Source organism: Styela clava, chromosome 4 (genome assembly GCF_964204865.1).
Source record: "Styela clava chromosome 4, kaStyClav1.hap1.2, whole genome shotgun sequence".
In the NCBI taxonomy this organism is placed as follows: domain Eukaryota; kingdom Metazoa; phylum Chordata; class Ascidiacea; order Stolidobranchia; family Styelidae; genus Styela; species Styela clava.
Window position 1 is genome coordinate 21,043,672 of NC_135253.1, and position 27,575 is coordinate 21,071,246.

Below are 27,575 nucleotides of genomic sequence, written 5' to 3' on the forward strand. Positions count from 1 at the left end.
CGCCATCTTGGTTCACATGTTAGCTTAGCGCCGAGAAAAGCGTCATTTTTTCATAACAATCACATGAAAAACACCACCGAGAACATGGACATCAACGACATAATAATCACAACAAAACGATCCATATGTACATCTCGTGTCTAGTTTTAACAGATCACTTTGATTATCTTGTTATGCACTATTTATAAACGATATAAATAAAATAACGGAAAACATGGAAAAGTGGGGTTGCTGATCTGAAACAATCCATACTGTATGTGTGTAGATTTTCGAATTAAATACAAAAGCAACCCGAGTAAGCAACTAGAAAGGTATTACGAGCTCTCGCATTTTATGAAAAAGCAGGTTCCATGGCATGATGCCGGCACTTCCAAATTGTGAAAACTTTAACAAAAACCCTCTGTCCCAATATACACGATGGCATAAAAAGTGTTCACACAACGGACATGCTCGTCCTAATTACACATAGCATTTATTACCGAAGCAAATGACGTGAGAATATAATGAAAAAAAAATTAAACATATCGTATTGTAGGTGAATACTGACCAAACCAAAAATTAAATCATATTTCGCCATCGAAGTGTTAAATTGGGTATGAAAATAAATCAAGCATCTTCGTCATAAAATGGCCACGTATGCGACTAAAAGGCTAAAGCAACACTTTTAATTTAATGAAAATTGGAAAACAAGCTACAGTTCATAGAAAACGATTAAATTCAACGTAAAATTGATTTATCTTCTTTTGGGGTTAAAACAATTTGTTTTGGATTAACAGAAATCAAATCAAACATTGAAACCGGGCAGAAACGTATTCAGAATTTCAACTTAATATTTTTAAAATACAAAAAAAGGAAATTAAACTAAACGGCCTTATTCCTATACGCATTTATGAGTAAATGCGTGTGACTATGCTTTGGGTTAATTTCTTATGAAGTACTTACTCATTACTTACACAACAAGCACTTACTCAAAATAAACATGGTTTAAAACATGCCGCACATTATTTCACACTGATTTTAATAATTTGTTTCTTCAATATATATGGAGTTACAGCAAAGCCGACAACAAGGACCACATGCAGCGTTTTCCGTCCCCTTTTCATCCCAAATGACCTTCAAGATAACAAGCGCCTTCTTTGCAAATATGGTAAAGAGCACAGTCTCCATTTGTTCGACATTCTGCGATGACTAAAATTAAAAAGATATTAAAACTGAGACATTCACAACAATATGGTAAGCCAAATATCGTAGTGAAAAAATGTTGATCGACAGTTTTAGTTATTTCTGATTGGTATTATGCTGGTTATGGAATTAGTCGATCTTTTATTTAAAAGGTAGTATAATATTTAGTAACTTTTTAATTTCAGACAAATGCATTTGTTGTATGGTATGATACAATTTTGGTCCCCGCAACTAAACATCAAATTTCTCTGCAAGACTGAGCAAAGTAAAGTAGTCAAATACGTCAGTTTGACAGATTGTTCGTAACGAAAGAGTAATTTCCGACAAGAATACAGTTTCAACTTGAGATATTTGAGTGGTAAATATGGACAAATAAAGCTCGGCTTAATCTAGCTTGAGTCCAAAAATTCCCCTCAAACAAGAAGCAATAAAATAATACAACATTAAACTTGTTGGTGGTTGAGTTCATGAACCAATGATGTAGCCTAAAGTGGTCCACATGCTGCTAGCGATGGAGTCCCAGTGATATTTAGTTCTTTGTATCGAATAAGGGACGATGGTAATGTAGAAATTGAAATTTCTCTTTCATAATGTTATAAATTTACCTTCATTATAACAAACGCCTTCTTGGCAAATTTCGTCAGAAACACAGTCTTTATTTGTTTGACATCCTGCGTTGAATACAAATTAGAAATATATCAAAACTGAAACGTTCACAACAATCTGGTAAACCAAATATCGTAGTGCAAAAAATGGTGATCGACGGTTTTAGTTATTTCTGATTGGTATTATGCTGATTACGGAATTAGACCAGGGGTCACTAAACTACGGCCCGCGGGCCGGATCCGTTGTAGTTGTAGTCTCAATAGTAGTAATGAAGAATTAGTCTAGAAATAGCTGTAACAAAATAGGCTAAATTTCTCTGCCGGTACGCAACGTTTTCTGCGAAAGATGCACTCGTGGCGCGTGCTTTCGACGAAACTATTTACGTTTCTTGTGCTATAATGAACGTCGAGTGTGCATTTTGTGCTAGCAGTCAAGTCACACTAACTTTTGTACTGCTTAAATGCGGATATTCATGTAGGTATGTTTCAAAAAAAAATATCCGATTTAAACAAAAACTGTGCCAGTGGATAGATCTGAGTGAAAATAAGAAAACATTACCAAGTTTATAATAAACGGTCAGGAAATAACGGAGATATCGGAATTTTTGTACCGCCCGACAGGACAATTTTTTCCATGGGAAAATGATTGTATTACTTTTTTGATGGGAACTGTAATAAATATGAAAAAAGAACACACATCAATCACTAATCTTTCGATCTGCGTCATATCTATGGAATATTGAGACTATTTCAGGATTTTATTCTGGCAACGGTCTTGACACCGCCGAAATATCGTCGCAAATAAACGCTGGAGTTGTGCATGTTAGTTTGACAGTGGTTCACTGTGGCTAATAATTAGCGATGTTCTGATTGTACAAACTTCATAAAAATTGGTAAGTATCAAGTTAGAAAAGAAATACACACGTCCACATAAATTCTATTGATGTCCATAGACAATATCATTAATTTGCGCTACGTATAACTTGAGCGTAATTTTTATATGCTCCGAATGTTGGGAAATTTATGCGCTAATGAAAAAAATCAAATACCAAATAATAGTTGTTTATTGTATCTAAATTATGTCAAAATTTCATGGAATTTCATGCTACAGCAGGTCCGTAGTGGTTTTTATGATCGGTATTCCGACACGGCGTAACGGTACTTAGCAGACGTGTTGCGTACATTTTTTGGCGCGAAAATGCGGATTTTGTAACATTCCAAATTCATGACTGCAACGTTTTGATAACAACTTAACTCAGGATAGTTGTCTAGATATAGAAATCATCAAATCTTGTATATTTGTTTTCCTGGGATGTTCTCGATCTATATTCTGCGATATAGATAGAACAGCGTTTCCCATCCTTTTTTGATCGCGGCCTATTTTCTCACCGGCGAAAATCTTTGCGGACTCAAGGTGCGTTTATTGCAACCGTACTCTGTGTGAAGAGCCATGAAACCAAACACACAAATCGGAAATTCGGCGCAATTACGCATTCGTTATAAGAGCCGACTTTTTATTGTATAATGGCCTTTTCTGTCGCCGATATTCGTCGCTCCCGCAGTATGTACACCAATATGGCGGACACCTGGACGTAGTACGTATATCAGACTAGGGATAGGCCCTAAACTCGAAATTGAACTAAAATAAGGAAAATCGGAATAAAATGATCGCCTAACTCTAGCCTGGTGCACATACTGCGGAAGCACCGAATATCCAATTCATGACAACGACGAGAATTTAAAATGATTTTCTATTTTAATTTAATTGTGTTCATGGTAAGGTAACCCGCGGTTGCTTCGACTTACGACAAGATTACTTTGTCAAAAGTAATCGCCGCTTATACGTAACTCGTTAAAAGAGCCGACTTTTCAATGATTTTTTCGATTACATAAAATATTCAATCCATGAACGATGCAGGTATTTTTTAGATGGGTTGCTTTATTATTAATTTATTTGTAATCATTTTAACCTGCGGTTGTGTTGACGAAATAAAAGAAACACTACTCAGAAAATCCCATGACAATCCGTGTACACAAAAATGCGTGGTAAAGTGCCCGATTAAATTTTGTTTTGATTCGTATTTCTGTAAATTCAACAAATCTGAGCTGTTCGTACAACACCTACGGCAGTACTTTACGTACCAATGTGTAGGCAGGAAAACAACGAATCTTGAGGGGAAATGCCCTGGTACGTATATTACGGTAGCACCCAAAATTTTGCGATTTGCAATGTCCAAAAAAGCGTTTTTATTCGGTCGCGGACCATCATAAAACAAAACTATGGTGTTTTCCGTTTTATTTTTAGTCTTTTGTATTGCCGCTTTCCAATTTGGAAAATTTGGGTGGCCATCATTGATACCTACCAAAAAAGAAAATTTTTCCTCGTTGTTCGAACTCACGAGAAACACCACTTAGGTATCTATTGGAGATGTACAGACTCGTGATTTCGCCGGAAATCCGCAAGTTGTGAAATCCAATCGTTCGAACCCATCTGTTACCAAATTTTCGAATAGTAAATTGATATACTAATAGTTGAATATTCGAATATATGCCCAGCCCTACACAGTAACCAGTAATTATTGACTCGATTAATGGTATGTGAAAAGACTCACTTTTTATGTTTTATGTAAATTCTGACGTAAATCGTAACTTGGCTGATAGTTAAATTTCGCAAAAACGTTTGCGACCCGCAGTGAATTCTGTCTCGTTGCGGACTCATTCAAACGCTCCGCGGACTCATTTGAGACCGCGGACTCGGGTTGGGAAACACTGAGATAGAATTTAATATTCAAGTCATCAGAAATGTAGAATATATATTGTTGATTAAATTGAATGGATTTCCCAACTTTTGTGAATTTATGTATGTCATTGACAAAAATATTTGTCCGGCTCGTTTCAACACAGTTTGAGTCATACCCGGCCCGCGGTCAAAAAAGTTTGGTTACCCCTGAATTAGACAATCGATCTTTAATTTAAAGGGTAGTCGAATATTCAGTCAATTTTTAATTTCAGACTTATGCGATAAATAAAATACAACAATAACCTTGTTGGTAGTTGAGTTTATGAATCAATGCTGAATCATGAAAATGGTCCGCATGCTGCGATCGATGGAGTCTTAATGACCTTTAGTTCGGTGTATCCAATGAGGGATGTTAATTTCAGGAATTGAAATTTCTGTTTCATGATATCAAGAGATTTACCTTCATAATAACAAACTCCTGCTTCGCAAAGTCTGCCATCATTACAGTCTTTATCTGTTGTACATTCTGCGGAAACGAAAAATTGGAAAGATATTAAATCTGAGACATTCACAACAATCAGGCAAGCCTAATATCGTAGCACAAAAAATTGTGATCGATAATTTCAGTTACATCTGACTTGTTATATTGAATATGGAAATGATGCTTTTGCTGTAGGGTATGAAACTATATATTTAAAGCACGGCATCCTCGATGTAGAAATTTTACCACCAAAGGTATATGTGTTGCAGCAAGTCGTTTAGACGGGTGCTTCGGCTCGAATGAAATATTTTAACGAAACTTATAGTTTGGTTTGGTGTTTAAGATTGATAAACAAATGCCGCCTGATTCTGGACATGGGTATGAATATTGTCTCCAAAACACGAGACAAAGCTTTGTAACTCTGTTTTGTTTATGGACGGATTCTTTTGAAGAAAAGTTATCTGCATAATTCTATGGATTCAAGCGATGAGAAATGTAGAACTTCAAAATCTATGTCAAATAATTTAAAGTTTTACTGAATATATATAACAAAACAAACTTTCGTTCACACTCCATAGATCTTTTCGTCCGTATGTGCCATCCAGTAACATCAACATTACAGCAGCCGACAGCATGATCGATACAAGTAATATCCGCATATTGACTTATAAGTGTTAAAAATTTTTTCTCAAAACTAGATATACTGAAGTCGAAAAAAAAATAACAAAATATAAAAAGAGAACCGTATTGTCGCATGTTGGAAAAATAATTTGAACCTCCTTTCTCTTAGAGCAGCGTTTCCCAACCTTTTTTGGTCGCGGACTATTTTCTCATTGACGAAAACCTTCGCGGACTCACCCTCTGTGAAGAAGCAATAAAACCAAAAACAAAAGAATTTTAACGAATTTCAAAATCGAAAATTTGCCGCAGTTTCACGTTCGTTAAAAGAGTCGACTTTTGTAGTGTATAATAAATAGCCTTTTCTGTCGCGCAATATTTAATCCATGACAACGACGAGAATCTAGAATGCCGTTCTATTTTAATTCGATTGCGTTCATGGTAACTCGCGGTTGCGTCAATTTACGATAAACTGAAAGCATTACTTCTTAAAAATGCCACGGTATTCTGCGAACATAATAATGTGAGAATATATTGCCCGATTATATTTAGTTTTGATACATATTTTTTGCGATCTTGCGAATTTGTTATCGCCGTAAGAAAAATCCTACTATCTGCTATAAATGTCCAGAAGGTACAACATGATTTAGTACTTATTAAAAATATATTTAAAGTACTCGTATATTAGTAAATCAGAAATACATATTCATCACCTTGCTTTATTATTAATTTAATTGTGATCATTTTAATCTGTGTTAACGAAATAAAAAAAATTCTATTCAGAAAATATCATAACAACCCGTGGACACAAAAATGCGTGGTGCCCGATTATATTTTGTTTTGATTCGTATATTTGTGAATTCAACAAATCTGAACGTACCAACCTGGAGGCAGCAAAGCAAATATTCCTAAGGGAAAATACCCTGGTACGTGTACTCCAGTAGCATCCTCAATTTTGCGATTTGCAATGTCTAAAAAAGCGTTTGTAATCGGTCGGACAATCATAAAACAAAACTCATGGTGTTCTCCGTTTTAATTTTTTTTCACTTTTTTCAATTTAGAAAATTTGTGTTGCCACCATTGATAACTACCGGTAAAAAATTTATTCCCCGTTGTTCGAACTCGCGAGAAACATCACTTAGTTATCTATCGACGCGTGTTTTCGTCGGAAATCCGCAAGTGAGTTATGAAATCCAATCGTGCACCAGAAATTTTGCGATTTGCAATGTCTAAAAAAGCGTTTTTAATCGGTCGCGGACAATCATAAAACAAACTAGAAAGGTATTACGAGCTCTCGCATTTTATGAAAAAGCAGGTTCCATGGCATGATGCCGGCACTTTCAAATTGTGAAAACTTTAACAAAAACCCTCTGTCCCAATACACACGATGGTATAAAAAGTGTTCACACAACGGACATGCTCGTCCTAATTACACATAGCATTTATTACCGAAGCAAATGACGTGAAAATATAATGGAAAAAAATTGAACATATCATATTATAGGTGAATACTGACCAAACCAAAAATTAAATCATATTTCGCCATCGAAGTGTTAAATTGGGTATGAATTAGGGTTGCCGTCTCGTCCGGAAAATTCCGGACATGTGCGGAATTTAGTATTAAATTTTGCGTCCGGGAGGAATTTAAAAAAATGCTTAAATGTCCAGAATTTTACTGCATCTGCTATCGTAATGTGCACACTGCTAATACTGAACATTGGTATTTCGTACCGTGCGCATATTTTTTACTACGAGGTTGTATGGAATTATTATGAAACAGAGCGTTTTCCTTATCAATGATGTCAAAGTTGCAAACCTCCATGAGAGATGCTTGGAGTACTTGTGCAAATGGATGAAACCAATGAAAGAGTTTACTTGTTTCAAACGGATAACCTTTAACGAGATAGCAAGTTGGAAGGATGTAGAGCAGGGGCTGGCAACCTACAGCACGCGGAGCAATATAATCCGGCCCGCGACGCTTCACTGAATTGTAGTAAAAAAACAGCTGTTTTAACGATTATATTCTTTACGTAACAGAATTAATTTTGAGACATGTGTAGACTAAATTATGTTATAACCTAACAAGTATATAATTCACAATTGCGTGTTTAATGATCCTATAATTTCATTATAATTACACAAATGGCAACAAAACGCAGGAAAGTTGATGCTAAGCGCAAATGGTTTAATGGTGCAGAAAATATTCAAATGGTCAGTCTTCGTGCGCTGTTTAAAATTTAATTTCTGATCTGTGTGAAAAAGTGTGATTCATCGGCCATCCGTTTGGTTTTCAACATTCTAAAAATATGAGGCCCGCCGTTGACTTGCAACCTTTGGTTTTGGCCTGCGAGCGACAAAAGGTTGCCGATCCCTGATGTAAAGCCTTGCCTGGAATAGCTTGGTAAACGGGTTGATGTGGACGATGATAAATGCTTTGACCAAATCTGTAACTTGAAGCAGTTTATGGGAAGTTACCTACAGGACGAAGAATTTATTAAACTGCCAATGCAAATGAAATGGTGCAAATATTTCGATCAGTCTACGAACATCACATGCCACTCAGAAATTTTAGGGATTGTACAGTTTTTATTTGCTGTCCCACAATGCCAATGTAGAGAGAGTCTTTTCACTGATGCAAAGTCAGTGGACTAAAGAGAGAAACAAGTTGCGACAAGGAAAGGCATGTTGACTCTTCAATATAATTTCAAAGATATGCACTATAGTGAATTGCTTTCATTTTTGAAATCAGACAAGGCCCTATTGAAGAGAATTAGATCTTCAGAAAAATATGCATGGTCAGAAGAGTGAATTTGTAGTGACTGTTCTCAATTTGTTTTAAGCATGCTGAAATTGCTGTTCTTCCTTTTCGGCACAACCTAATTCTCATTATTATTTTTCACTCTGAAGATGAGAATTTTTGTGTGACGGCCCGTAGCTATATTTAGAATGTACTTACCCGCCTGGTGTGCGATTCTGCTTGTGACTGAAAACAATACTTTTCATTTCGGTAGCTGGCGCTTCAGCACGAGTATCGTACAACGTTAGCATGAGTGCTTTAGCATGAGTATCGTACAGCGTTTGCAGCCTTAGCATTTCGGTGGCGCATATATATGGTCGCATGAAAATAGGGACCTCCAGAAGTATGCGCACCAAGATGGCGCACAACCTGAACATTGTATGTGTGTACCGGTTATCACTAAGGTTGTGAGACATCCTGGAGCGCATACTTCTGAAGCACCGAAAATAGTCATGGACTGTCCGGAATTTTGCTTTTTCAAATATGGTAACCCTAGTATGAAGATATAAATCAAGCATCTTCGTCATAAAATGGCCACGTATTCGACTAAAAGGCTAAAGCAACACTTTTAATTTAATGACAATTGGAAAACAAGCTACAGTTTATAGAAAACAATTGAATTCAACGTAAAATTGATTTATTTTCTTTTGGGGTTAAAATAATTTGTTTTGGATTAACAGAAATCTAATCAAATATTGAAACCGGGCAGAAACGTATTCAGAATTTCAACCTAATATTTTTAAATTACAAAAAAAAAGGAAATTAAACTAAACGGCCTTTTTCCTATACGCATTTATGAGTGAATGCGTGTGACTATGCTTTGGGTTAAATTCTTACAAAGTACTTACTCATTACTTACACAACAAGCACTTACTTAAAATAAACATGGTTTAAAACATGCCGCACATTATTTCACACTGATTTTAATAATTTGTTTCTTTAATATATATGGAGTTACAGCAAAGCCGACAACAAGGACCACATGCAGCGTTTTCCGTCTCCTTTTCATCCCAAATGACCTTCAAGATAACAAGCGCCTTCTTTGCAAATATGGTAAAGAGCACAGTCTCCATTTGTTCGACATTCTGCGATGACTAAAATTAAAAATATATTAAAACTGAGACATTCACAACAATATGGTAAGCCAAATATCGTAGTGAAAAAATGTTGTTCGACAGTTTTAGTTATTTCGGATTGGTATTATGCTGGTTATAGAATTAGTCGATCTTTTAGTATAATATTTAGTAACTTTTTAATTTCAGACAAATGCATTTGTTGTATGGTATGATACGATTTTGGTCCCCGCAACTAAAAATCAAATTTCTCTGCAAGACTGAGCAAAGTAAATTAGTCAAATACGTCAGTTTGACAGATTGTTCGTAACGAAAGAGTAATTTCCGACAAGAATACAGTTTCAACTTGAGTTATATTTGAGTGGTAAATATGGACAAATAAAGCTCGGCTTAATCTAGCTTGAATCCAAAAATTCCCCTCAAACAAGAAGCAATAAAATAATACAACATTAAACATGTTGGTGGTTGAGTTCATGAACCAATGATGTAGCCTAAAGTGGTCCGTCCACATGCTGCTAGCGATGGAGTCTCAGTGACATTTAGTTCTTTGTATCGAATAAGGGACGATGGTAATGTAGGAATTGAAATTTCTCTTTCATAATGTTATAAATTTACCTTCATTATAACAAACGCCTACTTGGCAAATTTCGTTAGAAACACAGTCTTCATTTGTTTGACATCCTGCGTTGAATACAAATTAGAAAGATATTAAAACTGAAACATTCACAACAATCTGGTAAGCCAAATATCGTAGTGCAAAAAATGGTGATCGACGGTTTTAGTTATTTCTGATTGGTATTATGCTGATTACGAAATTAGACCAGGGGTCACCAAACTACGGCCCGCGGGCCGGATCCGTTGTAGTTGTAGTCTCAATAGTAGAAATGAAAAATTAGTCTAAAAATAGCTGTGACAAAATAGGCTAAAATTCTCTACCGCTACACAACGTTTTCTGCGAAAGATGCATTCGTGGCGCGTGCTCTCGACGAAACTGTTTACGTTTCTTGTGCTAAAATGAACGTCGAGTGTGCATTTTGCGCTAGCAGTCAAGTCACACTAACTTTTGTAGTGCTTAAATGCGGATATTCATGAAGGTATGTTTCAAAAAAAATTATCCCATTTAAACAAAAACTGCGCCAGTGGATAGATCTGAGTGAAATAAGAAAACAATTGCAAGTTTATAAAAAACGGTCAAGAAATAACGGAGATATCGGAATTTTAGTACGCCCGACAAGACAATTTTTTCCATGGGTAAATGATTGTATTACTTTTTTGATGAGAACTGTAATAAATATGAAAAAAGGACACTTATCAATCACTAATCTTTCGATCTGCGTCACATCTATGGAATATTGAGACTATTTCAGGATTTTATTCTGGCACCGGTCTTGACACCGCCGTAATATCGTCGCAAATAAACGCTGGAGTTGTGCATGTTAGTTAGTTTGACAGTGGTTCACCGACACGGCGTAACGGTACGTAGCAGACGTGATGCGTACATTTTTTGGCGCGAAAATGCGGATTTTGTGACATTCCTAATTCATGACTGCAACGTTTTGATAACAACTTAACTCAGGATAGTTGTCTAGATATAGAAATCTTGTATATTTGTTTTCCTAGGATGTTCTCGATCTATATTCTGCGATATAGATAGAATTTAATATTCAAGTAATCAGAAATGTAGAATATATGTTGTTGATTAAATTGAATGGATTTCCCAACTTTTGTGAATTTATGTATTTCATTGGCAAAAATATTTATCCGGCTCGTTTCAACACAGTTTGAGTCATACCCGGCCCGCGGTCAAAAACGTTTAGTTACCCCTGAATTAGACAATCGACCTTTAATTTAAAGGGTAGTCGAATATTCAGTCAATTTTTAATTTCAGACTTATGCGATAAATAAAATACAACAATAAATTTGTTGGTAGTTGAGTTTATGAATCATGAAAATGGTCCGCATGCTGCGATCGATGGAGTCTTAATGACCTTTAGTTCGTTGTATCCAATGAGGGATGTTAATTTCAGGGATTGAAATTTCTGTTTCATGATATCAAGAAATTTACCTTCATAATAACAAACTCCTGCTTCGCAAAGTCTGCCATCATTACAGTCTTTATCTGTTGTACATTCTGCGGAAAAGAAAAATTGGAAAGATATTAAATCTGAGACATTCACAACAATCAGGCAAGCCTAATATCGTAGCACATAAAATGGTGATCGATAATTTCAGTTACATCTGACTTGTTATATTGAATATGGAAATGATGCTTTTGCTGTAGGGTGTGAAACTATATATTTAAAGCACGGCATCCTCGATATAGAAATTTTACTGAAAGGTATATGTGTTGCAGCAAGTCGTTTAGACGGGTGCTTCGGCTCGAATGAAATATTTTAACGAAACTTATAGTTCGGTTTGGTGTTTAAGATTGATAAACAAATGCCGCCTGATCCTGGACATGGGTATGAATATTGTCTCCAAAACACGCAACAAAGCTTTGTAACTCTGTTTTGTTTATGGACGGATTCTTTTGAAGAAAAGTTATCTGCATAATTCTATGGATTCAAGCGATGAGAAATGTAGAACTTCAAAATCTATGTCAAATAATTTAAAGTTTTACTAAATATATATAACAAAACAAACTTTCGTTCACACTCCATAGATCTTTTCGTCCGTATGTGCCATCCAGTAACATCAACATTACAGCAGCCGACAGCATGATCGATACAAGTAATATCCGCATATTGACTTATAAGTGTTAAAAAAATTTTCTCAAAACTAGATATACTGAATTCGAAAAAAAATAACAAAATATAAAAAGAGAACCGTATTGTCGCATGTTGGAAAAATAATTTGAACCTCCTTTCTCTTAGAGCAGCGTTTCCCAACCTTTTTTGGTCGCGGACTATTTTCTCATTGACGAAAACCTTCGCGGACTCACTCTGTGCGAAGAAGCAATAAAACCAAAAACAACAGAATTTTAACGAATTTCAAAATCGAAAATTTGCCGCAGTTTCACGTTCGTTAAAAGAGTCGACTTTTGTAGTGTATACTAGCCTTTTCTGTCGCACAATATTTAATCCATGACAACGACGAGAATCTAGAATGTCGTTCTATTTTAATTCGATTGCGTTCATGGTAACTGGCGGTTGCGTCGATTTACGATAAACTGAAAGCATTACTTCTTAAAAATGCCACGGTATTCTGCGAACATAATAATGTGAGAATATATTGCCCGATTATATTTAGTTTTGATACATATTTTTTGCGATCTTGCGAATTTGTTATCGCCGTTAGAAAAATCCTACTATCTGCTATAAATGTCCAGAAGGTACAACCCGTGGACACAAAAATGCGTGGTGCCCGATTATATTTTGTTTTGATTCGTATTTTTGTGAATTCAACAAATCTGAACGTACCAACGTGGAGGCAGCAAAGCAATTAATCCTAAGGGAAAATACCCTGGTACGTGTACTCCAGTAGCATCCTCAATTTTGCGATATGCAATGTCTAAAAAAGCGTTTGTAATCGGTCGGACAATCATAAAACAAAACTCATGGTGTTCTCCGTTTTAATTTTTTTTCACTTTTTCAATTTAGAAAATTTGTGTTGCCACCATTGACAACTACCGGTAAAAAATTTATTCCCCGTTGTTCGAACTCGCGAGAAACATCACTTAGTTATCTACCGACGCGTGTTTTCGTCGGAAATCCGCAAGTGAGTTATGAAATTCAACCGTGCACCAGAAATTTTGCGATTTGCAATGTCTAAAAAAGCGTTTTTAATCGGTCGCGGACAATCATAAAACAAAACTTATGGTGTTTTCCGTTTTATTTTTAGTATTTTTTATTTTATTTTCCAATTTAGAAAATTTGTGTTGCCACCATTGACAACTACCGGTAAAAAATTTATTCTTCGTTGTTCGAACTCCCGAGAAACACCACCTAGTTATCTATTGGACGCGTGTTGTCGTCGGAAATCCGCAAGTGAGTTGTGAAATCCAATCGTTTGATTAAGCGACGCGCAAATGACCTGTCGCTTCTCCTATTACCAAATTTTCGAATAGTAAATTGCTATTCTAATAGTAAAATAGTTGAATATTCGAATATATATCCAGTACTACTCAGTAACCAGTAATTATTGAGTCGATTAATGTTATGCAAATAAACTTGCATTTTATGTTTTATGTAAATTCTAATATAAATCGTAACTTAGCTGATAGTTAAGTTTCGCAACAACATTTGCGGCCCGCAGAGAATTTTTTGCTCGTTGCGGACTCATTCAAACGCTTTGTGGACTCATTTGAGACCGCGGACTCGGAATGGGAAACACTGTCTTAGAGGTTCGTACTGAAGTACGAATAAAAATAAAACACATTTTACCTGAGTTTGGGTTGAAAATGTTTTAAATCTTCGATAAGCTACCTCTTACACAGCGAACAAACTGATTTTCTCTGCTATTTGTATTGAGAATATATAGTCTTTCTTCATATGTTTGTTTAAATTCAACAAACTCACGGAATTTATTTAGAACTAAAATAATATTAAAGAAACAGCGATCACATAAATAAAATCTCCGTCAAATAAAAAATAAATAAAATTCGAATTATAAAACTTTAATATGAGCAAACGTTTCTACTACTATCAAGTTTAAACAATAGGTAATCACAGTAAAAGTGATACATAATATGTGTCATTAGTTTTATAAAACAAACATCTTTTAATAAATTTTATTTTCCAAAATAATGGCATTGGAAGCAGTTTTCGCAAAACTTTGACGTACGTTTAGTTAGTGATTGGAAATATTTTGCACTCAATTTTATATCCTAAAATAATTATAAATAGAAGCAGTTCTTGCAAAACGTCTTATTTAGGAAAGTAGGAAACGACTAGCTCTGTACTTCCCAAAGTGGGGTCCGCGGACCTTTTGGAGTCCTTGAAGCTCTTTTGGCGGGTTCGCGAAAAAAATCTGTTATATGTCTCATAGCTTGATAGTACAAAAATTAAGTGCTGAAATTTGCAAATGCACATTTGTAGGCTTTTGCTGCTACAAAATCACTGCTAGAGACACTGATTTGTCACTTTCTGTTTCGAACATGCTTCATCACTGAGATGTCATAGGGCTATGAGCCTGTGATATCGCAGAGGGAGTTGCTGCCCTTACAAGCTTACGAATTGTAGATGTGTAGCTGACGCTGTTTTTTGTACGTTTGTTGACTGTTGATATAGGAGGTTGTTTAGAAAGCTTGGTATCGTAAAACTGTCCTAAACTTAGACGAAGAACACGAACTTTTGGTTAATTGAAGCTTTTAGCAAGCAACGCGAATTCCCAGTCAACAGGACGAATAACGAATCACTAGCCTTTCATTTGTTGTATTATAACGACCCAGAAAAATTCAAAATAACGATCAACGAAGTTGAATCATAAATTTGAATAACCAAGCTGAATGATCATAACACACAAGACACGGAGTTACATAAAAAAGATCGACGCGAACATTATATCTCGTGACCAATTCACGGTGACATGTTACATAAACGATAGTTCTGTTTTGGGATCAATAATAGTTCCGAATTAGTACGAATGTGTTATAATTTACAGCGACGTGTTATATATAAAGAGATTTTTTGGAATTATAAGAAGTTTTGGCCAGTTGGGATATTTCAGGGTCATCATTTCTTCTTTGCTGTTAAACATTTTGTTAAAATTGCTAATATTTTCTACAATAGGTAGTTATGCCAGTCCGCCTATCGATGCTGTTTTACAATAAAACGCCCATATCATTGAACTTCATCATATACTTTTATTCCTTTTCAAAAATTTTCATTATACGTCGAATTGATTTTTTGTTGTGATCTTCAATGTTTTGTTTCAGTGCGCAATGCAGGGAATCATTGAAAGAATTGCATGGGGTCCGCCATAAAATTTGTTTTTAAAGGTTTGGGGTCCACGGGTCTAAACCAGTGCTCCGCAACCTTTTTCTAACTTGCGGCACACTTATAAAACTTGCCAAATTCGACGGCACACCAAAACAAACTAAAAAAACAAAGCGTAACTTTGAATTGGTGTCGCTCAAGCTAACGTAAAAGCAGGTTAATTTTACGTTAGTAGAGTAGAGTAGTAGACTAACGTAATATTAACAAAAGATAAAAAAAAGTTGTAAAAAGAAGAGAAAAGTTGCAATTCCTGCCGTGGCACACCGGTTGCGGAGCACTGGTCTAGACTCTAGAGGAGAGGTCCGCAAATACGGGGTCGCGACCCATCATCTTTTGGCCAATCAGCATAAGTGCAGAATTTGACGCAACAATAAACAAATAAACAAATAAATTAACTAATAAATTAATAATAACAAATAAATTTAGAATTAGGTTGATATTAAATTTAAAAATAAAGGTGATGTTATTCAAGTAACGTATTTCTTACTTTTAGCCTACTGCAATTTTGTAGTTGTCAATTTTGAAAACCCGATGTCACGTAAATGTAAAAATGCCTGTAAAGCTTTTTTGCAATGTTGGGGTATTCAGATAGCAGTATTGCCCAAAAGATTGCCAAAATACTGCTAAAGATTGCTACCCTATAACTCGCAAAGACTCTTTTCAACTCATTATTGTTTAAAATTTCAATCAACTAAAGATGTTATTAGGACATTGTCCGTCTTTTGCGTCACGTTTCTGCGGACCGGTAGTAACCTTTCCGCGGACTGGAGATGGGCCGCGGCCCGGTGGTTGCCGACCACTGCTTTAGTCATTCAGACAGATTTTGTGAATTCATGGTTGTGAATATTACCTCGTTTTGTCGGTTCTCGCGTGTTATTTGTTAGAATTTAGTTGTGTTTTGGTAAATATAAGTCCTAAACTCGCAAAACCATTCTTGAAATGAGTACCAATAATTTTGCAATGGTAGAGTGTAAAGAGGAAGAATTTTACCGAGATCAAAAGTAGGGGAAACATTCGTTACTTAGTTGTTCGCATTGTTATATCCTACTACGTAGACTATAGGTTCTCAAAGTGCTCATTACGGAGCCTCAGGATTCCGTTAAAAACACTTAGGGGCTCCGCGAGCTATTCGTTCACTTGGAAACTCTCCTCGACTCACTGCCCTATCTCCATCTACTTACCTATCCTCAACCCACTGTCCGACCCCCCTCAACTTTCCTATCCTCGACCCACTGCCCTATCTCCCTCAACCTTCCTATCCTGGACCCACTGCCCTATCTCCCTCGACCTGCCTATCCTCGACCCACTACACCATCCCCGTAACCTCGACCCACTGCCCTATCTCCCTCAACCTTCCTATCCTCGACCCACTACACCAGTCCGGAATGCCACCAGGAACTGGTACAGAGGTACGTCCATTTATAACGGATACACCTCCTTTTTTATCGAAAATTTTAAAAAGGACAAGTTACCAGATTACATGGTCATCGACGGGAAAAGCTGCAAAACCTACCTGCCCAGGGAATTATACGTGCTAACCTGTGGTAGGTGTTTGAAATCCGGTCACAATTTCACCGAATGCGAAAGCGAACCAGTCTGTCGCTACTGCAAACAGCTGGGCCATCTTTTAAAAGATTGTCCATCCAGAAGAAAAGAATTTCCATCCATTTCCGGATCTACATGGACCTTTTCAAGACGTCGAAAACAGCAATCAGAAAATTCACTTCATTCGGAACAACCAAGTAACCAAAATGCTTTACAATCTGCAACAGTATCGAATTCACAAAATGCTTCATAACCTGCAACAATTTTTGGATTTACAAAATGACTCACAGCCTGAACCAATTTTGGGTTTACAAAATGCTCCACAACCTTCAACAAATTCAGATTTACAAAACAACCAAAATGTCGTACAACTGTATTGACTATGGAAAATACAAATGACTTCGTCTCGGCGTTCTTCACCTCCACCGAATCATCTGACCTGAAGGAAGTCAGCAATTGGTCAGAGTGCGAGGATACCGGAACCACTCTAAGCCCTCTGTTAACTCCGCCTAACCAACCGCTGCTCAAACCAACAAGACAGTCGTCGAGATTGAAACAAACGTCGACGATAGGCAACACGCCTTTTCATCCTCCATTCAGAGGAAACCCGTACGTGAGAGTGATGGTTCACAATCTTCAGGGACAAGACAAATCAACATCATCCGTCTTCAACACCACACCTGATAAAAAATCCTCCGCCCCAGCAATTCTGGAATACAACAGATCAAAACCAACAATTGTGGACTTATCTGAAACAAATCTGGACAACTCGGACTCAGCAAATTAAAGAAGCCGCGAAGAAACATCATCAAACTCCTCTTTTTCAACCTCCTTGACATTCAGACTATCTGGCAAAAAGAAAAAATAAGAGTGAGTAAATTCGGACCCCATAAATCAAATTTCTATACTCTGGACTTTCCTTGCGGCCTCTAAACATCCCTCGTACAAATAACTGCCCAGTTGATGGCATAAAACTCAACTTAGATAATACCATCCCACTTATAGCGGATGTGAAGAATGGAAGACTACCTCTTTATGTGGTATATGAAATGGTGATCTCTATGGCAAAGAGAATTGATCCATAAAACTTCCGTCGGCATAGTCTGGGTATGAAGGCACTTGGGCTGAATTCCAGACTTGTCGTTCTGATCCGTGAATGAAAAAAAATAAAATAAAATAAAAAATTGAAAAAAAAAAAAATTATAATATTCAACCTAACTGCAACCTGCTATTTAAACCAAGTTGGACAATTTTGGTATTTTAGGTTTTGAGAGGTAATATTGATAAAACGTTTAGTGTAATGAAATATTGGTTGAAGCAAAACTGTCATTCAAGTCAAATAGCAGCATAAGGTAGCATTTCAGTATTTTTTTTGCTGAAGGACATACACTATTGTAATGCAGAACAGTAGTATCAGGTATTCAAGCAAAGACGTAATATATAATAGACGTAGCAGTTGACTTCTGAAGTCGATTCTTTGATGGCTCAGCATACTTCTCTACTTTGATTTAAAGATTATTCGAGCTAAGAGTTACGTGGGGATGACTTTCATCGATATGGTATTTTTGGCATAAATACTACTGTAGCTTCCGCGCCACATTCGTTTTCATTATCTAGGTATATAAGTTTTCTGTGTTTCGTTTGGGCTCTGTCATACGGGCTAAGGAGATACGTGGTATCCCAATGATTTTTATTACCTGACTGGCAAGATTAAAAAATTTTAGTTACTTAAATATCAGTAAAATTATACGTTCCAATGGCTGACTGCCTTAACCATAAAGGTCTCGCATTTATGGTTAGGGAATTTACCTTAACCGAGTGCTGTTTTTTGTTTGACTTTGCTGTCGCGTTTGCATTGAATTAATTGACTTTACATTCACGTAATTAAACATACAGCGTTTCGCCCTATGTTTGACTATAGTTTAAAACTGATAAAATGTTTATGGCTTGAGTTGTATGGGGCGTATTGTCGTATATGTACAGGTATATGAATATTGTATTTTATTTTACACTATAGTATAATGGTTTTCCTTGCTGGGAAATATGCGCAATGCTCCAAATTACAGTGACTATAAGTATTACACGTATCGATATATTGGTGAAGTATGATGCTAACTTTAAAATGGCTAGTGGTGTTATTTGTAATATCTCATGAGTGTAATACGTTGTGTAAATTTTTGCTTATTTCATGATATACGTGCATATTGCGAGAATGTCTGATACAAAACAACGATGTGTAATTAATTTTGACTTGTTAGAATGTCGTAGGTGATTATCTTGTTTGCTTAAATATGAACGCACACATAACCGATGATAGGTCGCAATACTGATAGGTTCAAAATGTTTACATGGCACTTTCACAAATTTTACCGTTTTAGACCAGCATACTATAGCAATGCTTTGTACAAATGAAGTAGGTAATAAACGAAATTCGAGAAATTGAGATACAAGACTCATCAACATTCAGGTACAGCAGTTTTATTCATTGCTTTAGTTACCCGCGCATTTTTCACGCTTTTTACGTTTTTCGTAGGCGCAGGCAGGTTCGGCACGCGCGCGGAACACAGTTTGGGAAGCGCTGGTCTAACAAAACTAGAAATCTCTGGGAGAATAGTTCGTTTGCCCGCATATATTGGATAAATACATATATTGGATAAATATCAACAAAAAATTGAGTATTTGCTTCCTCAAAATATCAGATTGTATGCAATGTTAGCCGGAGCCAGTAAAGATCTCGGACTTCATCGTTCATGGTCTGAATACATCGAATTTGGAAGCGCTCAACGAAAACTCAGGAGTCATACTGTTAAACTAATATTTATACAATATATACGACGATAACGATAACGTGGTGTGTTTAATGACCCGAGAAATGAGCTAGGATTCTCAAACAGTCAAGAAATGATAAAGAATATGCCAAACGTAAAGGTACTGGAATGTATTTGAATGTCTCCTCATTATTCAACCGTTGGATATGATGTTAATTCAAGTAACCGCAACCTGCTATTTGAACCAAGTTGGACAATTTCGGTATTTTTATGTTTTGAGCAGTAATATTGATAAAACGTTTAGTGTACTGAAATATTGCCTGATTGCTTAATGCAAAAATACTATTCAAGTCAAGTAGCAGCATAGGATAGCATTTCAGTAGATTTTTTTCAAGTCATACACTATTGTAATGTAGAACAGTAGTATTAGGTATTCAGGCAATGGCGTATTATAGGATAGACGTAGTAGTTGACTTCTGGAGTCGTTTTCTGATACAAAAACAACGATGTGTCATTAATTTCGCCTTGTCAGAATGTCGTAGGTAATTAAAAGTAAGCCGATATGACGGCTTAACCATATGACGAACCACGGCCTCTCGTCTGGTTACCATTTCATGTCAGGTATGGGATTAGTTAGTTATTTATTTTCGGGAGCATACACTTGATGGTGAAGGAAGCCGTAACCGACCAGCGGTTACGTGGTCTAGCACATAACTATCCTCACATGGGATTCGAACCTGCGAACCCACGCAGAGAAATCAGAAGTGCGAGCGTATTCCTAACGCTTAGCACGATGACGCACGTAGGTCGTTTGTTCAAACATGAACGCAGACATAACCGCCAATACTGATAGGTTCAAAATGTTTACATGGCACTTTCGCAAATTTTAGCGTTTCAGACCAGCATACTACAGCAATGCTTTGTACAGATGAAATAATTATTGCACGAAATTCGAGCAATTGAGATACAAGACTTACCAACTTTAGGTACAGCAGTTTTATTCATTGCTTTAGTTACCCGCGCATTTTTACGCTTTTTCGCGTCTTTTGTAGGCACAGGCAGGTTCTGCACGTGTCCGGAAAATTCCGCCGTAGGAAATCTCGCCGTAAGAAATTTTGCCGCATAGAAAAAAAAGTCAAGAGCATTTTGCTGTAAAACAAGTATTTGCGATACAAGCAGTCAGGTTTTATGCTCTTAAATATCGAATCTTATTTAAATAAGGCGATTTTTCATGCGGCTATTATTCCTATACAGCGAAATTTCACGCGGCGAATTTTCCTAGAATCGGTCCTGTACATCTACTGTATCTACTGAACCTTGGTTCTTAAAAGCTAGAGCATTATAATTAAAAACGTTGATATCACGGTTTACAGAACTGGAGCACAAAATCCATGCCCCTGACTGCCCTTATTACGTTCTTGTGTCATCAATAGGAACAGTCGGTGATATCGTCTATTTTTTGTAGGTTTGTTTGTTCATATTGAATCCTTCAATAGCCTTACTATTATGCAATTTTTTAATATGGTATGTGAATATATTTGTATTCATTTTTAGCTTTGTTTGTATTCATTCACGGTTTTTAGATTTTCTTTACTTGTTCCTACGACAAGATTGCTTTCATTCAGTCTATTTTTAAGGGAAAATTGTATTGCCTAGTATGCTCAATCATCAATCTAACATGAAGCCTTCAGAAATTCGCTTCAGTCAAGACGATATTGGGCCTAACTTTTCCTCTAATGGGAAAAAAAAGGTTAATGACGTCATTCATGAAATCCTGCAAGGAGAGACTTTCGTTTCCGACTTCCCTCCGATCTCTGTTTGGTACAAAAACGGTTCATGGTATTCGGAAAATAATCGTCGTCTGTACATGTTTAGAGTCTTGGAATATAAAGGAAAAATATCGGATATAAATGTAACGGAGGTAAACAAAGCTTTATGTTTGGATACACTTATAAACGCAATGGAATTGCATCATTTCATAAGAAAGTCATAGTAATGAGCCAAGCTGTCTTTAACAAATTTCGATAAGCTTTTTAAGGGTATTTTTTCTGAATTTCTCACGTTTTATTCACAAAAGCAATTGCCTCACTTCGTAGCTTTTAACCTTCAAGATGAAGATCACTTCTCTAATTTCATAATTTTTAGCCATTCAACAGATGCTACTTTGAAGCTCACAGTAGCCTTTATATGCCGGTTGTGGCATGCGTGAAGGGGTAGTGGCTTCACTTTGTTTTGATTGATTTAATTTTAATTCAATGGCAATTAAAAACGTAAGTCAAATATTACGATATTCGAAATTTATTTGGCAGTACTAGATATTGAATTCGAGGCCATATAATAAATATTCCTTTTCATTTGTTTGGTTTATTCCTTTATTAATTGTTCTGAAATTGCAAACTAGGAATAGTGCGAACCCATGCTAATAATCACGGTGTAGGGTAAATTTTTTTTACCATCATTAAATTTCCTGACAGGACGATCCCCCAAGATGGCGCCCAAATACGTCGCGTGATGATGGAGACAGTATCCGATTGCGTGGAGGAGCGCAAACATATCCTCACAGCATTGAAGAAGTGAGTATCACGAATGTTTACCAAACAAAATGCCTAACTATTGCTGCAACAATATTAAACGCGTGTACGTAAATAGAAACCACTTGTATACAGTATACAGTTCGAGAATTCACGACCTTCAGGCAGTTTTCCATACCAGTCAACAAGGGTCACATATGCATCTTTTTCCGTTTTCTTTCAACCCAAATTTTAAATGGACTTGTGCAATTTGTAATGACGCCCTATTTTTCTTGAAAATACTTGGAGCCTTTGGCTTTGACAACGTATATTTACAGCAGAGACAATAATTTATTTATAGTCTCTCCCAGGTTAGTAGGTGTATTTTGAAAAATTCAAGTGCCAGGTCCATTATTTCCTAAGTTAAGAGCAACGCAATAAATAAATACAATTGAATAGAAAAAAGAGGAAAATGAAAGAAATGGGGGGAATATAGTTTTCTATCATTCATTACTGCGGTTTCCAAATTATAATTGAATTTCGTTGTTGCTATATCCTATATATGGGATTCATGCTAACATTAAAGTGTTTACCTAGTTGAGTATTTATTGAAATTATTCTGGTAACGCCTAAAATCGTTTCAGATACGCAAGGCTAAACGGGGCAGGGCAATGCCTTTACATCGGGATCACGGAAACGTCGGAAGTCATCAGGGAAGGCAAGAAGTTGTCGAAAGCAACCAGGGGTGAGTACAAGTTGTTGAACCAATGAAAAAAGTGAAAAAAAAACTTTCTAAAGCGGTACATTTACATTTAAAAGTACAATCAAATATTGCTTCATGTGTTGGCGCAGTGGTGTAGCTCATCGTGCTAAACGTTAGGAATACGCTCGCGCCTCTGATTACTCTGCGTGGGTTCGCAGGTTCGAATCCCATGCGAGGATAGTTTTGTGCGAGACCACGTGACCGCTGGTTAGTTACGGCTTCAAGTGCATGCTCCCGAAAACAAATAACTAACTAATTCCATACCCGACATGGAATGGTAACCGGACGAGAGGCCGTGGTTCGCCATATGGTTAAGATGTCATCTCGGCTTTCCTTTCCCCTGCGATAAATATGTAAAACTATCCTATCCTAATTACGTGGCTGGCGTAGGTTCTAATTCTCTGAAATGAGCATCTGCGAGTGTTTCTCTCTTCACCCTGCAGTGATTTACATAAACCTATTTCACATCTGGTGGCGGGTCCCCCTATATTTACGCCCTACCTTTCCTAAAATGTTGCTGTCTACCTAACTGATAACGGACTTAAATTGGTAACCAGGAATAAAATGTGATGTTGTTGATTTTCCTCTCCTTGTAATAAATATGCCGTTTTTATTGTTACAGGTTTGGTTGGGGAACTGCTGCATTGATGGGAGGGGCACTACTGGCGGCCGGAGCGGCTGCCATGGCGTCGTCAAATAGAGAAAATGTGAGTGTCGAATGACAAGTAGTCCGTCATTAGCTTGCTTGGAAATTTTGTTCCTTCCAAAGATTTCATAAATATATCGTAAATTATTTAAAAACTGGGTAAAAGAATCATGAAACAAGCCAAATTAATTTTGAATTGTTATTATGAGAAATATCATTTGAGATAATATACAATTAAATGCTGATAAATTCGTCATTTTCCACGTGATATTTTTCATCCATTTAATGCATTCCATGCTCACAAACTACTATCACAGACTTGTCTTGTCGGTGTTTGAAAGCGTTAACCTCTTTTCTAGTCATGCATAGTTAACCTACAATACATATTTTGTTTTATAAAATAGACAATTTGCATCAAATATATCGTTTCAAATTTATTACGAATGATTCATCAAAAGTTTGTGTTTGAATAGGGAACAAGACAAGTTAGATATTACTGCATTTCAATGACCCCCGTTTTGTTCTTCCCAAGGCTAAATGACTAACGAACACTGAAACTGAACCAAGTTCGCGAGCCCTCAGGCAAAACCACTGATCCTACATACCAGAGATATTTCTCAATTGACGCCTGTATAACTTCAATTCAATATTTTCAACAACATACATAGTATTAGGCAAAATATATTTGACACATATTTATTGACGCACATTTGTTTAACAGAATCAAAACGACAGACGTCGTCAACAACCGCAACCGGAGAATCCGAGAAATGAAGATTGCGCCACCCAGTGATATAAAAAGATTTATTTGAAAATAATTTTGTTAAATATATTTATAAGATATACCGTCAATGGAATTAATTGTAATTAAAGTAATTAAATTAAAGTCCCTTAATTCAATTAAATGGTAAAAATATAGTGGAATTTGATATAGATGACGCTTTCAAAGTTAGGATTCCGTTAGAAAAGTCGGACTTCGCTCCCTCCGCGAGAAATCAATTGGTTTTGCCAAGCTAAACTACGTTTCCGGACATAACAAATCTCTCAATGATAAATAACTTACTTCTTACGTCCATCTATACGTGCGACGGTTCCTGATTGGGAACGTACGCGTATAGGTTCAAATAATGAGCAATCGGTTATTGATGACAAGAGCAAAACGAAGATAAAGTTCAGTGCAAGTCTAGGGAGAAGGCAGGATTTTTTAGTTTCGTCACAAAACTGAGATTTGGACATTATTTTTAAGGCATTGCACTTCATACAAGACTCATACAACTGGCGGCTGCTAGATAATATAAAAATTTTCAGCCCGAATTCGAAGAGCTGCAGTCGGCCACAAGCAACAGCAGCACATAATAGCGTTTTAGTTGCCACATTCCTGCTGCAAACAAAGTTTCATTTGTGTTGCAGAAAATGCGATTATCTCAAATCTTTTTTTCTGCGGCGCGGAGTTCCACTATGTCTACGATTGTAAGATTCAGATTGCTAGGTGACATCGTATCTTTAGACGGCCACTCAATTTTTCTGTTCATCTTTAAATATGTTATAAACTTTTTAATGAGTATTCCTTGTTGGTTTTTGTATATACTCGGGACTGGGGCCAAGCCCCCAATTATAAGTAGGAAGAGTAATGATATGCGAATTGCAGAAACCACCGATGTATCAGAACTCATACAGCATAGGATACATATACATAGAACCAGTGATGGGCTGTAGCCGGAACGCACCGGCACGGCGTTACGGTTGTTGGGCATTTTAGTGCATTTGCGTTTCGGTTGTTAAAATAAAATTATGGTAGAAAAGACTAGTTTCTCTGGTTAAACTAGTTAGTAATTTATGTTATGTTACATTATAATTCGTAATTCTTTTTACATAACATCACACAAATTAGTACAGAAGTAAAGTGTAATAGATATATCTCCGACATTTGACCCCATGGAAATTCATCCGATACCGCACCTTTCTAAAAATAACATTTGTATTGAATTGCTATAAATATTCTTGTAATTCTACACAGACATATTTCAGAAAATTTCTTCATATTTCATTGCAGTTCTTCGACTTTATCTTAAGACAGTAAAAACATTCTGTAAACGTCCGCGTCGTGTTGTTATATTACATTTTTGCGAATTAAGTGCGTTCCGGTTGTTACGATTTTTCCAGCTCATCACTGCATAGAACCATCCTTTCGACAGAGTTGTTGGCGGTAACTCAAAACAACTTTAAAATTTTCTAGTCAAGTTGTAAGATTTTAAAGCTAATTCGAATGTCAAGGCCAGTGTATACTTTTGCTGCAAAAAAATTATATACACTCGTATAAGTAGCCAGAGATGTTCAAGCCGCTTTTTATTTTGAGATAGCATGTGTCTTTTCATTATGCCAATGAACATTATTCTATTCAACATGCTACCAAGCAACATGCCTAAATAATGCCACTTTGGCTAGAATAATCGCTTTATTGGCAAAGTGCCTGTTTTAATAAACGTCATACAAAAGCGAGTAAAACTAGTGTAATGATTAATAACATGCTTCGTCCCGGAGCCAAGAAAAGAATATTTATATCAGAATCCATTTATCATTTAAAGACAGCATAAAATTCATACGAGTTTCACATTCGTGAGGTTTATGATTATTACTGTCATATAATGCAATCTGACATGTAAAGGTATATATACAAAGTGCAAATTATGATAACAAATTAACAATTAAAGTAAGCTTCTAGGGTTGAAACAAGTACCATCGTTGAGTGCTTTTAAATGCATCATCAAATTAGTTGCTTTTAATTCGTTTGATTATATAATGATACACCTTAATCTCGAGGGAAGATTTAATTTCCCAGTTGGGCAATTTATATTAGAGCATGGAAAAATTTGAATCTAGTGTTGTCACATGTTTTATTCTCATGCAAATATTTTCACAAAATTTTAATTGATAGATAATGAAGTCGACATACTTGAAAAACAACGATCTATCTACCCACTTAATAATGACTAAACAGGGAATGAAATGAGCTAACCAAATTTTCGTTCGTGGTATATAGTTCTTACACAAAGCGATCACCGGCATGCTCTTAGTGCTCACCTGAATGATATTATTACGCAATCGTCAATTCAATATCAAAGATCGATTTTTTTTTATATATGCATTTGCTAGTTAAATATTCATTCGATTGAGTAATAACCTATTATTACATAGCCTCTACATGTACTAATGAATTTCAAAACTGCGGTATAAAAAAAGTGCCAATCTAGAGTGCGATTTTAGCGTCAAAAATCTACATCGGGACGTGATCTCACTTGCTTGATGTGATCTCAATCGCATACCAAAACCAGTTGTGGTGTCAATTTTTGTGTGGTCAATCTCATAAAGACATTCTCGTAGAATTCAAGTTACAATCGTAGTGTGTGTACCAGGTTAGGTTTACGCGTTAGGGCATAATTTTATTAACTTTATTTGTATTTTCCTTTTTTTTTAGTTCTATTGGGAGTTCAGGGACTGCCTGTGTTAGCCAAGTAAATATACCCATGCCCATAGGTTTCAGTCCTTTTACACAACTTTATGTATAAGGGGCAAACAAAATTAGTTACCTCCATATTGGTATGCATACATCTGTAGAGCCGAATTCAGTTCCTAACCCCAACATCGTTGGGTTTGGGTTAGGTAAACACTGATATCATTGAGTTCACACAACAGCGCATACGAAAGTGAAAGAACTTATGTAGCCGCAAGTTTACGTTCATACTTGGAAGTTTTTCGCATTCGAAATTTCTATGTTATGAGGTGTTAACTTGAGTTGTCTTGATTATCGTGCATATATCTATTGCATCTCCGCCGCGAGCATAAATCAAATCACTGTAGCATTGTTCGTATATCTATCTTCTAACAACTCCTTTCTACATTTAGTTCAGTAC

The 27,575-nt window shown here is 36.3% G+C and overlaps 3 protein-coding genes across 5 annotated transcripts; 1 reads left to right on the forward strand and 2 right to left on the reverse strand.

Moving 5' to 3' along the window:
• Positions 1-455: 455 nt before the first annotated feature.
• On the reverse strand, positions 456-5,711 carry LOC120326224 (uncharacterized). Its single transcript, XM_039392474.2, has 4 exons — positions 5,568-5,711; positions 4,988-5,053; positions 1,788-1,853; positions 456-1,188 (listed from the first exon to the last, which is right to left on the reverse strand). The coding sequence occupies exons 1-4, from the start codon at positions 5,665-5,667 to the stop codon at positions 1,100-1,102; spliced, it is 321 nt and encodes a 106-aa protein (XP_039248408.2). The 5' UTR covers positions 5,668-5,711; the 3' UTR covers positions 456-1,099.
• Positions 5,712-7,055: 1,344 nt separating this feature from the next.
• LOC120326687 (uncharacterized) lies at positions 7,056-14,934 on the reverse strand. Of its 3 annotated transcripts, none has more exons than XM_078112179.1 (5): positions 13,879-14,934; positions 12,140-12,283; positions 11,562-11,615; positions 10,112-10,177; positions 7,056-9,517 (listed from the first exon to the last, which is right to left on the reverse strand). In XM_078112179.1, exons 2-5 carry the CDS (start codon positions 12,237-12,239, stop codon positions 9,429-9,431), a joined length of 309 nt encoding a protein of 102 aa, XP_077968305.1. In that variant the 5' UTR covers positions 12,240-12,283; positions 13,879-14,934; the 3' UTR covers positions 7,056-9,428. The 3 variants fall into 3 exon arrangements, with proteins under 3 accessions (XP_077968305.1, XP_077968304.1, XP_077968303.1); XM_078112178.1 differs by having other exon boundaries at positions 7,056-9,508; positions 11,562-11,627; XM_078112177.1 differs by having other exon boundaries at positions 11,562-11,627.
• Positions 14,935-20,985: 6,051 nt separating this feature from the next.
• On the forward strand, positions 20,986-24,561 carry LOC120326980 (uncharacterized). The gene is made up of 5 exons (XM_039393341.2): positions 20,986-21,666; positions 22,220-22,318; positions 22,900-23,000; positions 23,641-23,725; positions 24,386-24,561. The coding sequence occupies exons 1-5, from the start codon at positions 21,403-21,405 to the stop codon at positions 24,455-24,457; spliced, it is 621 nt and encodes a 206-aa protein (XP_039249275.2). The 5' UTR covers positions 20,986-21,402; the 3' UTR covers positions 24,458-24,561.
• The last annotated feature ends 3,014 nt before the right edge of the window (positions 24,562-27,575 follow it).